This window comes from Sinocyclocheilus anshuiensis, unplaced genomic scaffold (genome assembly GCF_001515605.1).
Source record: "Sinocyclocheilus anshuiensis isolate Anshui unplaced genomic scaffold, SAMN03320099.WGS_v1.1 scaffold615, whole genome shotgun sequence".
Taxonomy (NCBI): Eukaryota; Metazoa; Chordata; class Actinopteri; order Cypriniformes; family Cyprinidae; genus Sinocyclocheilus; species Sinocyclocheilus anshuiensis.
In genome coordinates this window covers 1,456,779-1,471,479 of record NW_015552647.1, presented here as the reverse complement: position 1 = coordinate 1,471,479, position 14,701 = coordinate 1,456,779, and the positions used below count along the sequence as shown (strand labels likewise).

The 14,701-nt window shown below is 36.3% G+C and overlaps 1 protein-coding gene across 8 annotated transcripts in view; it reads right to left on the bottom strand.

Moving 5' to 3' along the window:
* Positions 1-1,458: 1,458 nt before the first annotated feature.
* Positions 1,459-14,701, bottom strand: part of chl1b (cell adhesion molecule L1-like b) — a 94,713-nt gene continuing 81,470 nt past the window's right edge. For 4 of the 8 annotated variants that reach the window (XM_016458573.1, XM_016458574.1, XM_016458572.1 and 1 more), the window contains 8 exons: positions 11,661-11,837; positions 10,009-10,038; positions 9,464-9,538; positions 6,870-6,977; positions 6,261-6,422; positions 5,770-5,901; positions 4,460-4,532; positions 1,459-2,123 (listed from right to left, as the gene is read on the bottom strand). In XM_016458573.1, the coding sequence (XP_016314059.1) occupies positions 1,922-2,123; positions 4,460-4,532; positions 5,770-5,901; positions 6,261-6,422; positions 6,870-6,977; positions 9,464-9,538; positions 10,009-10,038; positions 11,661-11,837 (959 nt within the window). In that variant the 3' untranslated portion in view covers positions 1,459-1,921. The remainder of the gene's footprint in view (positions 2,124-4,459; positions 4,533-5,769; positions 5,902-6,260; positions 6,423-6,869; positions 6,978-9,463; positions 9,539-10,008; positions 10,039-11,660; positions 11,838-14,701) is intronic. The other 4 variants (XM_016458576.1, XM_016458579.1, XM_016458577.1 and 1 more) reach the window with 4 other exon arrangements.

The following is a 14,701-nucleotide window of genomic DNA, read 5'->3' as shown; positions in this document are numbered from 1 at the left end:
GCTTTACATAGAAGAAAAATGATGATGAATGAAGCTTTCATCTGAAGTGAATAGCTGACGGCCCTTGAGACTTCAGGACCAATTCATTTGCTGCCAAGTTGCAATATGCTGAGATTATTCTTTCAGATGTCCAGTAAGAAATTTTAAAGAATCTATCTATCCATCCATCCATCCATCCTACCTTATAATTGAAGTTGCAGATATTTTCATTTTATTGTGCTGCTCCACAGAGGCTGATCTTTGGGCTTTCTAATACAATATCAGCTTTTTATTTAGTGGATTTCACCTATTGTATCCTCAGGCTGCCCACTCAGTAAAACGTTGCATTATTGATATCTCTGTGTTGCTGCGAGATGCCGTATCTGTATATGCTGAGCACATCATAAGAGTGGCTGACCCCTCCGTTCTTCTCATTGTCTCATTTCCAACTGCTCCACCACTTTCACCTAGGTTATTTCCCTGACAGAGCACATCCGTGTTCTTACAGCCAAATACATAGATTTCCTCTGGGATGAAAGCTTATTGAGCACAATGTCTGATATGCTTGGTAAAACCACATTCCAGGAATATAGCACAATCTATGGTGCGTAGCTCTCAGACAGATGTACTATTTTATAGATCTTTACTTATGATATATCTTTTCACAGACTCTGCCTGCAGTATCCAATACTTTTTTTCTGTGTTAACTCCAGTGTTTTTTAAAGTCCTTGTCATCCTCAGTCTGCTTTTACCTTAATGTATCCAGCTGTGGGTCTGGAATATGAAAGCCGCGTAAAATGTTTTCCACACGTTCATAAAAGCCCCATAATAGGATGCATGCGTTTAGGCATTAATCAGCACAGAAGGTTCAAGAAGGAAAAACGCTGTGATGCTGCATTCAGCAAGCCCAGAAGGAAGAAAAAATTAACCAATTTAATGTCAAATCTGCACACAAACCTCATTCAACATCCTTAAACATGCAAACAGAATTGACAGAAACATTGTACAGAATCTGGGTTTGACTCTATGTGGAGCCATTCCAAAAACATACATAAATGAACAAAATTGCATTTCCTGGAGGACTTATTTGATAGGATTTAATGCCAATGTGGAATTTTGGAATTCCAACCTTGTATCACGGAATCCATGAGAATTCGTTTTGTCATACTTACCAGAACATCAAGGTCATTCTAAGGCAAAATAGTTTTTTTTTGTTTTAAACATATGAACATTGAGTATTTGCCTATTTGATGATATACTGTATTATGGCTAATGGGTTAAGAGCAGCAGACTCACTGTAGGGTTTATGTGGTACTGAATATGGCTATGCAGCGTGTTAGTATAGCCCGAACCGTTAATAACAATCATTTCAATGCAAAAACTTTGAAAAAAGCATGTGAGTAATTGTGAGTCAACCCTTATGTTGCCTTACGCTTTTTGGATTTCAACCAAAATTATGATTAAGCAACAACTCCTTTGTACACATTATAACCCACATTTAATGAATGCACAGTATACAGTATCTGAAATATAAAATGTCAATAATATTTGCTTCGAATGAAAAATAAAAATACAGAGTTCATACCCTGACATAAAACTTGCTTGGCTACATGATGACACGAAGAAAGCAAACACAGTGTACAGAGTTTGCATTTACAAAAAAAGCTAACTTTCTGGCAGCTCCAAAGTCACCAATGATTTGCAAAGATTTAATACAAAAACACCCCACAAAAGTATACACAACTGACATGATTGATCAGTTACAGCACGCAAAACAAACTAAGCTTTGTAAAATGATGCGAGTATGACTGAGAGTTTGACAATAACACATTAATTCCAAAAATGTCCTTCGGGTGCCGTTATGCCGTGCTTTTTTCCTTCCGTTTCCTTTTGACTGACCTTTTGTGAGAGCTTGTCCAACAAATAAATTGTCCGTGGACCATTATGCTGTGCTCTGATTGTTTCCCTTGATTTCCATGGAGACCCTCTCCTTGCGTCCGGAGTATTCTCCGATAAAAGAGCCGTCCTCGTGGAAGTGAGCGTCCTCATCGCCGTAGTCCACCATGCTGTCTCCGCTGTCCCTTCCTTTCAAGTCACCATTCAACGAATGCTGGCTGCTTTTCAATGGTTTCTCATCATTATCGCTGTGTAAGACATGGGAAACAAAATTGAGTTTGGCTGCCTTGTCCTTGTTGCTAAACCAGTACCTTCAGTGCCGATCCTAGACTTCTGGGGGCCCTTACGCAAAACTGTGTCGGCGGGGGGTGGGGGGGATGAGTGGTCATGGACACATGAATGAAACGCATTTGTCCGTGTTTCACTCCGTCGCGAATCGCGCTCGCGGAAAACGCTTGAGAAACAGTGTCTCTTCCGCAGCTCGGTACGCTTTCAACTCATTTTTTTAGTCTCGAGCAAGACTGTACGACATTCACATTACATGATTTGACTGATTTTTACGTAGAAAGGGCGACAGCGCACCACATTAAAATAAATTATCATTCATGTTTTCATAACCGCTGGCCAAATTCAAAAACGAAACTAAAATTAAATCATCTCTGAGAGCAAGGGGGCCCCCTGGTGTTTCGGGGGCCCTACGCAGCTTGCGTATTTTGCGTATAGGGAGGATCGGCTCTGAGTACCTTCCTCTAGTAGATATAGAGGAGCTAGATAATGTATAATTTATGAATAATCTTAATGCAGCTCTTTCCATATAACTAATAGTGACCTGTCAATCTCCAAAATGAAACAAAAAAGCATAATAAAATATAAAATTAGCCCACATGACATAGATAGTCCATATGTGCATTCTATTCCAATTATATACACTATCATTTAAAAGTTTGTGGTCAGTAAAAAAAGAGAAAGAATACAAAGGTAAGAAATTAATACTTTTATTTAGCAAGGATGCATTAAATCGATCAAAAGTCACACTAATGTTGCAGAATGTTACAGAAAATTTATATTTCAAAATAAATGCTGTTTTTTTTTTACTTTCTACTCTTCAAATGCTGAAAAAAATAATAAAAAAAAAATATAACATTATATTTTTAACATTGATATTAATAATAAATGTTTCTTGAGCACCAAATCAGCGTATTCGAATGATTTCTGAATGATCATGTCACACTAAAGACTGGAGTAATGACTCATTTTAAAATAGACTACATTTTTATAAAAATATTTATTTTTTATAAATGTTAAAATAATAAAAATGGTTATTTTAAATTGCAGTAATATTTCACAATATTACTGTTTTTACTGTATATTAAATAGCCTTGGTGTGCATAAGAGACTTCTTTCAGAAAACATAAAAAAAAATGTACTGACCCCAAACTTTTGAATGGTAAGTCTTCTGAAGTCGTATGCAAACTTTGTGTGAGGAAAAAATTAGAAATTTAAGTTGTGCTTCACTTACAATATAATGAGACAGTTCAGCCCTTGTTTGTGCCCAAAATTCAATATCAAAATGTGTTTAACAAATAACAAATGCTGATTTACAGTCGAATATGTTATTCATTTTGACAAAAGTGCATAGTCTGTTCCTTACACAAATCTGCTACTTGTATTCAGAAGACCTGAAATATAACAAACAAAAAAACCCATACAGGTTCATAACAACATGAGGGCGAGTAAATAACAACAATATTGCCAGTATTGTGTGAACAACTCCTTTAAAAAGAGCAATAGAGAAACACTCCAGCATGACAACTCATTCCTGTTTCTAACACACAGTGCATGAAACCACCAGCCCCAAACCCAACGGAATGGCAAATATGATAGAAATATTACAAATTCTGAAGGTGGAAGGGTGCATTTGAGCATGCATTATCTTCACTCAAACCGTGAAGCTCATGCATTCACACACTGTTTGACGTCTGCATAAAAAAAGCCTTGTGTTTCAAATAGTGAAACACAAGACACTAAGCTGGGCAAATCTAGAGTTCAGCCTTCATCATGAACACATCTCGGATAATCTGCTCAAAATATTTCAGATTAATAATTATCACTACACACACTGTTCTTGAAGACATTGTTACTGGATTGCTGAATGATTAATAAAACAAGAAACACATTTATTGCCGGCCTCAAGATAAGTGTCTTTCAACTAAACCGGATTGTTTACCATCATCCTACCGGGAAATCTTTTGTTCGCTCGATCTCAAATTACAACATCATTTTCATTTTTACAGTAAAGCCATTGTTTCTAAAGTGCTACATGTGTTCTAGCTACTCACAAAGCCACACGTGAAACAGGAACTCATCAGTGGCACTGATGTGTGAACAACATTGGTTTTGTTGTTATTGTTTAGCACATACGTGTGGTGGTTACTTTAGCTTGCTGCACGTCCAGAGCTCAGGCTGGTTTGGTGCTGGCTTTCAAACCAAAGAAAAAATGCACAAATTACAAGGAAACAGTGTCAGAGGTTGCCGTCATTCTGCCACTATGTGTGCAGTAAATCTTGCTGGCGGTTTGAAATACCTGTATTCACAGAAGGTATCACCATTTATGCCCTGGGACTCCAAGTCGGGGTGCAGGTCCTCTTTCTCTTTCACTGAATCAACACAAGAGAGCATTGTACATTTAGAGAGACTAACACATATTCTGTATCTTTCTATTAACATACATTATATTTATTAATATTATATATACACTGTGTATATACTATTTATTTATTTACATATATAAACACACTACCATTCAAAAGTTTGGGGTAGGTAAGACTTTTTAAAGTATTTGACAAGTCTCTAGGCTGCATTTATTTGATCACAAATACAGTAAAAAATAAATTGTAATAATATTTCAGAATTTTTTTTTTAATGTTCAGCAGCCATTTCTCCAGTCTTCAGTGTCACATGATCCCTTTTTAGAAATCATTCTAATATGCTGATTGGAAACATTTCTTATCATTATCAATGTTGAAAACATGCGGTGCTGCTTAATATTTTTATATCATTATTCTTATTATTATTTTTATGTATTTATTTATTAATTAATTCATTTTATAAAAAAAAAATGCACTAACCCCAAACTTTTGAAAAGTAGTGTGTAAAGCTACATAATTTGCATTTAATCAATAAAGAAATTATCAAGATATAAATTTATAAGTAGTTAATTTAAGTATGTACTGTATTTAAAGGTAATTTATTTAACCGATCAAGAAATTATCAAGAAATGCTGTAAATATGCTAACCTTAAATTACCTTTACATACATTAAGGTCATTTAAGGTTAGCCTGTAACTACATTTCATACCAGCTGTTCCATTAACTTTTTCTCATTAATTATGATTACTATTATTTAAATTGTACTGCATGAGCAAGCACATCGGCAAGTTCATATTAACACATGTAAATGAACAGATCGGGCTCATGCTGTTTCTGTACAGTAATTAGAAAACTTTCACAGTTGTAAAGGTTACAGCGGTTTAGAAGATCCAGTTAAAAATACAACAACGTTATTGGGTAGAACCTTGAATCATACCCAATTTGCAGCCCCCAACGAAGATGTGCAAAATGTTCTAAATATAAACATATTAACATGTTCCATGTGCTGCTGTGATGATCGAGCTGTGAATTTGATATACAGTGTTTTTCCATCTTAATTTCAGTGTGTGTTTTTTTACTTCTAGTTAAACCTTTTGGCTTTTTTTATACTTAAAAGAACATCTCCAGACAGTTTAGACATTTGTTAGGGTTTTCTGACTGCCATTTAGCGGATTCAGTTCACATTCACAAAAGAACTCTGCAATTTTCCCCAGCAACTGATTTGTTTCATTGTGTGAGAGAATACCTGAGTACTTTCCGCCTTTATTTCGGTTCACAAAGCACGCTATGAGCACAATGAGGGTGAGCAGAGCTATGGCACACATGAGCCCGATGAACCAGCCCTGGTTGGAGATGCCTCCATGAATACTGGCCAGACCTGCGAGAGACAAAACATTCTCTTAGTTTGACATTTCCTGAGGACACTTTACCGAATATTGACTTCAACTGAGAACATCTTACACTAAATGAGACACCAGGCAAACTCTAGAATGGAAATGTGCAGATATTAATATTAAACTGCCAGGCTGCATGTCTAATTAATCAACGGCAGAGGCTGATAAAGCATAATTCCTTTTATCAAGTCCACAGAACACAAGCTCTGGGATGGACATGAGGCACACCACGCATGATAATTTTATCACAGGATGTTGCTCGCACTCTATGAGATGGGAAAAGAAGAGACAAAGACGATTTTGCTTTGAATTTCTGTCATCTCAGAGACTACGTTCCCCTCACCTTTGGCACTGGTCCTGATAATGTCTTCAAAAATACTAGAATTATCAACCCAGCTTTTAGTCATAAGACGCACTGTGTATTCAGTCGCAGGTTCGAGCCCTTCAATGATGTGGAAAGTCTTAGAAGAATTTAGCGCATCGGAAATCTTCCAGTTACCTTCACCTACAGGATGTACATAGTGGGTGAAGTGGTGTTAGTTTACTAAGAAATCTCTACTATATATACACATAATTATACTGTATATGAGGGGAGGTGAACAATTATTATGGCTGCCAAATTAGCATGTTAATTAAGTAATGCAATTGAAAATTGAACCTACAGGTATTTGTAAATTCCATCAAGATTACATTATGTAATTTACTCAAAAAAAAGACAGCCTTAATAATTATATTTTAAATATATAAACTATAAATTATTACTATGAAAATGAGGATACATAGATGTAAAGATATATAGCTACTTGTAAATCTATGATAATTCTCTAAAGGCTACACAAATAACTAATGAACTATTTTATTTTTGATTGAATTTACCATGACTTATTAAACTACACAAACCTCAAGGTTTAATTTACAAGAACAGGGATGGAGAACAGTAATAAATGCTTACGGTTGTTCATAAAGGCAACATATAACTCTGACTCCGTCTGTTCTGTGCCTGGAATCCAGCTGATATTTGCAAAGTTGTGACTAACTGAGGTGCTAATATTCAACAAAGCTGAGGAAAGAGAGAAATGACACAGAGGGTTAGTACTGTAAATGACACGAGGAAGGGTTGCTTGTTAGATGAAGTGCCTTCTTTATTTTCTTTCTATTCACTGTAATACATGAACTTTGCCAGATATCACTTCAACGAAATGCTGCTTATTGGCAGAGCCATGATTTCTAATGCATTAGAGTTGCAATGCACTGGTATTGCAGTAAAGGCCCGTTTGCACCAAGGATGATAACTATAAAGTTAGAGTTTAGAAATCATTCCAAATTTAAAAGAATAGCATAGTCCACACCACAACTATAGCAATAACAGAACAGAGAAAATATATTGTTGGAATCACTTTCAAAATTAACATTAAACATATTGATAGCCAATCAGAATCCTTTAAAGTGCTCAAGCATTAAACATGGTACCACATGCTTATAATTAACATAATGAAATGATGCAATGGTGTGGATGCTAATATAGTTATCGTTATAGTTGTCTTTATCTTTTTAGTTATTGTTCTTGGTGTGAACGGTCCTTAACGCTGTCCTAACCAGGCGTGACATAATAAAAGCTAATTTTCTATGTAAAGTTCTTTACACAACCTGTTTTTAAGTAGGTAGCCCTGCCCACAAGGAAACCTGATTGGTCCAAAGTACAGCTCTGCATAACAAAATATTGCGCAGCTTCATGTCAACTTGGAATTATCATAATGATATTAAAAACAAATAGATAAATAACAACTTGGAGTTGTTTATATCCTCGGATGAAATAATGTGCTTCAATGTAAACCCTCATAATAACTAATTCATAAATAAATGCATTTTACTAGTGTAGAATTAAGAAACGCTGGAGTGTTCAAACTAATTCTAAGTAATTACCAGTTTGACAAAGATTTTTGTGCTACTTAGGAGCTCATAATTACTGTAATTTTGTCATGTGAACACTAAATGTGTTTTGATTGGCTGGTAGCTTGTTACGTTGCAGAGCATTTTTACTTTCATTGTGGTCAGACTAATTACTTGTCACTGGAAACCCTAGTGTCGCGGCTGGTTAGGACACAGCGTAAAGAAATTAACGTGATGGGATGGCACAAACAAATGGTGGATCTTTAGATGATAGAATGGAGTGCGGTTTAATTTCCATCAGAAACATAGCTGCGAGTCTTCTGTAATTAAATGACTAATTAACGACCTGAAATAATGATGTGCTCGTTACACTGGGCGAAATAAGAGGAAATAATAGGAGATAATTGTAGACAGAGTCTCAAAGTAATAATTACGCAGTCACCAAATTCTGAGAGCCACAGAAAGACCTGAATATAGCGTACACTGTTTCTATTCAGGAAGCTAAAAGTATTCGACTTGGACAATTGCTACCTTCATGGCGTGCCACCAGAGCTATATCAATCACAGATAACTTGTGTTTTCATCACCTTCAGGTGTAGCAATTAGGCAGACTGTTGTCTGCTGTCAAAACTCATTACCACACATCTCAATCACACAACACCTCTCCCTTTGGGCAAAACATGCAAATGGAACACATTTATTCTCAGGCTCTTTTCAGGAATCCATCTGCACCAAAGGACCGTGGCTATCCTGCCCATCGCCCCATGCTTGAATGACATCCTCTAATCGTGATGCGTTTCCATCCACCCTGTTATTGCAGAAATTGCTTTAATCATCGGTGCGGTGTGACACCTTTGCTTGACACAGAAATGGCGGATAAATATTGAGCGAGCTAGCTGGAGGTTTGTCAGTCCGCATCTGCCGCCACAGCGGGAGGGAGGAAAGCTCGCGCCACACGTGTCCTGCGAGACTGCTCCCGAAAGCCACTTTTGTGGGGAAATTTAGCAACGGAATTTAAACGGCTTCCTCTTATGCATTTAAAAGCCAATTCTGGGCTACATCAGCACTGCTCCTCAGTCCTCCGATAAGCCCTAACAAATCAGACCTTGCCACTTCAACCATTAATACAGTAATGTTTGGGGTCAGTAAGATTTTTACTTATTTACTTATTTTAAAGAAATTAACAGTTTATTCAGCATTCCGACAGTAAAAACTTGAACTTTTTGGTTTATCAACGGTTTTCACAAACATATTAATCACTGTTTTCAACTGTGACAATAATAGGAAATGTTTCTTGAGCAGCAAATCAGCATATTAGAATGATTTATGAAGGATCATGTGACACTGAACACTGGAGAAATGATGCTGAAAATTCAGCTTTGTAAATGACATTTTTAATGTATTAAAACAGAAAACATCTATAATTATATTTCACAATATTACAGTTTTTATTGTATTTTTGTTCAAATTAATGCAGCTGAGGTGATGATACTATAAAATAGTTCTTTTAGAGATATTAAAAAACAACCTTACCAACCCCAAACTTTTGAATGTGTTTGTTATTACATAACTGAATATTTGCAGAGTTTACTGGCATAAAAAGCCCAATTTGTTTCTCATTTCTTCTTTCAGACTTGTTTTTGTGTGGTTTAGTACCTATAGAAGAAAGAGTAGCATTAGCCACAGGGGAAACAGTGGTTTTTCTTGGAGGAAATCGTGAGCCGGACTTTCCTGGAAAGAAAGACAGTATTTTAAACGGTTTGAACTATTCTAAGGGAGTGATGTGGCTAAGAAAGAAGCAGTCATGTGATGTACTAAACAAGCGGATGCTAAATGAAATATAAAAATTGTCTATGTTAGCTGAACTATAGCATTATGCAAGAAACATTTCGAACGGATTGAACAGGATTAAATGGAATAAATCAATTAGTTTCAGCTACCAACAAAGAGCAGATGACAGGTTAATAGTGAGATTTATCTAATTTAGCAACCATCAAGACCTATACTGTCAGCTAGACTCACACAAGGACAGGGCAAAAGAAAAAAAGCATTATGCTTCTACGGTATATGAAAATGAAATGATTACCCTATTATGAACACATGCATTTTCAAGATAGAGTCCTACAATACAGCTACAATTTTATTTTATTGTCTAATCTGTTAGCTATTTCTAGTGCTAAAGAAAACAGAAGACTTCATACTGATGTTGAAAGAGGCCACATCTGTTGAAGCTGGCAAAACAAAAGCAATAAAGCAATGAAAAAGACATATTGCAAGCACGACAGAAAGACACTGAAATCACGACAACTTTAGTTCATAAGACAGCTTGTTTATAAGACAGCAGTGCCTGTTACCGAAGCATTAAAGCGAGAAAGCAATAGCAAGAAGCTTGGAAAATTCCATTCCAAAGTATTTAAAAATATGATGACATATTTTTAAATGTCTCACCAGAAATATGAAAGTATTAAAGAAGGGTTTTGAAAGGCATTTTGTATGCATCAGATGGAAATACCATGGTATGTGATATATATAGTAGGGAAAAACTGCCATATTCATTTACCATGGTATGTGCATGGAAACTAAGGTACTTCAAATAATACAATGGTTTCACCATGTTTTGTGTCCAAAAAACAGGAAATTGCCATGGTAATATGCCCAGAAATACACGGAAATACAGTACCAAGATACTTTTAAACTGTAACTGAAATCTACAAATGCAAATAGATAAAGTACACTTAATGTGTATTTTGGATGTTTTCTTTCCACTAGTCTGAAAAAATGACATGTTTTGAAAGCAAAATAGTCCAAAATCTCAAAATCTGACAGTGCATGAAAGAAAAGAAAAGAAGAAAAAAATACAAATGATTTTGCATGTAGTGCTTAAAATATTTTTTCTTGGCAGCATTGTTGTTTGATGTTATATATTAGACATTCATTTACATGTAATTTGTACAAGGCACTTAGTCGAATACACCATGGTTTCATGGCCAAAAAACATGGTATTGCTATGGTAACATGTCTAGAAATACATGAAACAAACATTAACTATTTTAAAATAAGACATTATCTATCATATGCTCCCAATTGCACATCAACTAAACATTTTTTACTAACTGTATTTGAAATCAGCTGATTTTCTTGATGTATACTGGTCATGTTTAGGCGGTTGTTTCCCATTGACACATAAAGATATCTCCCCTCACATTAGAACAGTCATTTGTTTTCTTGACTGTTTTCTATTACTCTGCCGAATATTGGAATTACGCCTTGGGATTTTCATCTCGATCATATTTCTTCCGTAAACACAACTTCCATACGAACCCTTGGCGAAACGGAAATAAACAGCACTTTATCAACAATCTGCTAACTGCCGATGATAAGTATGGCAGCGTGAACCATTAATCATGATAAATGTGCTGTAAATTCACAGTTGTGTGGTTTTTTCTTTTAATATATTTTTTGATGTTGATTACCAACTTACTTCTACGTCTGTATTAATAACAATCCAGCATTTCCATCCCCAAAGGCAACATATAATTTCTTCTTCCTTTTTGCAGGCAAGCTCTTACCCTCAAATCAATAAGCGCTTGGTCTTCCAAGACAGTGATGAATGCAGGCCAGTCGCACACTGTTATGATATTGTTTAGCTATAAAGAAATGCTTAGATGGGCATATGAAAAGCTTGGTGAGATGGGAGGTCGAAATAATGTCCCCTGCATTCGCCGGGTCGATGCCCATAACAACAGCAACTTGGTCATCCTTGTCAGAGCGCCAGATTCCCTGTCCTTTGGAATGCCACAGGCTGACTCCCCCGAGACCCCCCCACCCCTGAGCAGCTGCTGCCTGTACTCACTCGCTTCGGGGACAGTGGTGCGCTCCTCGCTGACAGCTGGTCCGCAGCCCACCCGCGTGCAACACCGTAGGTAAAACTTGTATTTGCTCAGTGCTTCCAGATCCTGGAGGTGCAGCTTATTGCTGTCAGCAGAGATGTTGAGGGTCATCAGAGAACCTAGTTCATCTGTGTCATTTACTAAACAGGAAAAGGAAAAAGAGCATACCGTCAATGCAATCTAAACTATTTATATAGTACCACATATTAGAATCCATTGATGATCACACAGATAATAAAAAATAAAGCTATGCAGCAACGCGGCATGTGTTCATCATGTGTTATGGCTGGTCGCTCAGCTGGACTGGTTGCAGGAAGGCCATGTCATTGAAATGTCAGACGTGTTTAGTCAGCCAGAGGGCTTTTTTTTTTTCTTCTGACACAGACACAGACTGACAGTCTGCACTAGGATTGCCACAATACCCAAAATTTGATAGTGGACAACAATAAGGTTGTCACGATACTACTGTATGTCTTATGGTATGATGCAAAGCATCACAATGTTATTGTATGGACTACATGTTGAGGCTCTTTTTTGATTACATAAAATATAAATAAATATTTATAAATTTATTTTATTATATTAATTATTTTTATATTTCACCACCCCCCCCCAAAAAAAAAGAAAGAAAAAGAAATTGCAACTGAACATACTCCTTTCATTAAGTTAAATATGAATAAATATTAAAACAAAAAAGTGTTTCCAAACAATTATTGGTAAACAGTCAGCACAGTCAACCTACTCAGAGTGGATTGAACTAATTCTGTTCAGCTGTTCTGAAACCAAAAACTCAGAGTTTCCAATCTCAGGTTAAGTCAACTCAGAGTTCAAGTTTTAACTCAGAGTTTGTTGAACCTCCTTTCTGGAATACACCCCAGAACAGAAATCTGAACATTGGATGAAGCCAGGTTCAAAATACATCGTCACCATATTTTTAGGGGAAAAAATTCAGGCAAATGATTTATGAACAAACCCTTTTGTAAAAACCTTCAGAATATAGACAAGAATAAAACTGCAAGTTTGGTGTATGTAAGTGCTACTGAAATGGAGATTTATGGTTCAGTGCATGAGAAAAACTCACATTTTGAGAAAACAGCCTTTAAAGATATGTACTGTAATTGAAATCGCAAATAGACAAAGTGTAATAAAATAAACACTTAAATGTGTATTTTGGGTAGTTTCTTTCCACTAGTCTGAAGACATGTTATGGTAGCAAAATAACTCAAAATCTCTAAATTGAGTATAGCATGTAGATGCAATTTTTAAATATTTTGACAAACTAGATTTTCTTTCTCTCTCTCTCTTTTTTTTTTTTGCATTCACTCGTGACAAACCACTTCTGCTTGCAATAATAACCCTGGCAAGAACTGCAGTTGACCTTTCACGCATCACAGCAAGGGACGAGCGTTATTTACAGATGATGCACACACATAAGCATGTGTGCATTTGAAAGTCGCTGTCAGTCATCAGGCAGCATTTGTGTACCGAATTGTAACAATTAAAACATCATTTCTTATCCATGTGTTAATGATGTGTTATTGAGCTATTATGCTTATGTTGTGTAAACACGTTTGGGTCTGCACTGCAACATGTTCTGGAGTCCCCCTTTCCTTCAAACAATTCCCAATAAGTCTGTCAAACAAAAATAAATAAATAAAAAAACACTATTTCTGAATCCTCCATAAGTAATTCGCAATGTGTGAATAGTTAATTCTGTGCGATTTCAGCATAGTTGGATCTGGCTGCGGGCCATCTGTGCAGTGGCTCTTTAATCCCAGTTGCTATTTTCCATTCAACGAGTACAGCTGTGTGCTCTCTCGCCAGCATTTTACACACCATTTTCTTCAAGGGGACTTCAATGAGCCCACTTCAAAGGGAGCACAATGGTTCTAGCAAGCTCTCCTGATGAAAACGTCACGTCTTTTAATACACAACCTGACACTTGGCCTCAATGATCAGCCGCAGCATCAAACACAATTAGCTGACGAGGCCTCCCAGACTGTATGCATCATAATCAGCTCCGTCATCACTCCTGCTGGGATCTGGTTGCGTTTTGAGCGGTGCACGTGCCCAGCCTGGTGTTGTGATACGATGCATGTAGAACAGCGTAGGGTCAGTGCGAGAAAGCGGGTCGGCTTGATCGCAATGGTATACCAGTTCACAAATGTCTTTGACATGAGTGCTTTGCAATATCTATGTGCCAGGATCGAGTAGACCAGGGTTGTGAGGGAACTGCAGGGATTTCGGAAAGTGAATAATTCATTAAACCATACATTTACATTTAAAATCAAATCAAAATAAAATGCGTACGAAAAATACTTAAATATTTTATTTGTTTACCTGCATGTCATGTGACCACTAAGTGACATAAGATAACAAATCATTTAAATATTAATTTAAAATCTCAGGGGTTACTTCAAGTAAATCTTTTAGGTCAAAGGGGTGACAAAAAACTTTGGCAATCCCTGGTCCAGACAACGAGCAGACCTTATATTTCTTAGAAAAATAAAGAGAAACCAATTTTTTTAAAACATTTAGGGGCATAAAAAAATCGGAAAAGTGGTGGGATAGCACATTGTAAAAATTTTTAGCTTTGCGCATGGATATTAATTCCATGTGGTTGTTCACCCAGTAGTCTGACTGATTTGACTTTAAGTAGGAACATACTGCAATAATATATATATATATCAGGGCTGTACGTTAACTTTTTTTTCACATAGCACAGGTGCTACAGAGGTTGAAAGTTTTGTAGCACAGGCCAAAAAGTTGTAGCACAAGTATAAAACGTCTGTTATCGTGTCTGAAACAAACACAAGTAATGGAGTTCATCACTTAAACAGGCACTGATGTTCCATACAGAGCACAAAAAATACAAACCATCACAAAAATTGTTTTTAGACAAAGTTTTCGTAATTTGCTAAAAATGGAAGAGAGCAGAAACATAACACCTCTTACACCTTAACAAAATATAAAATAAAAAAACAATGGCAGACATTTAGGCAAA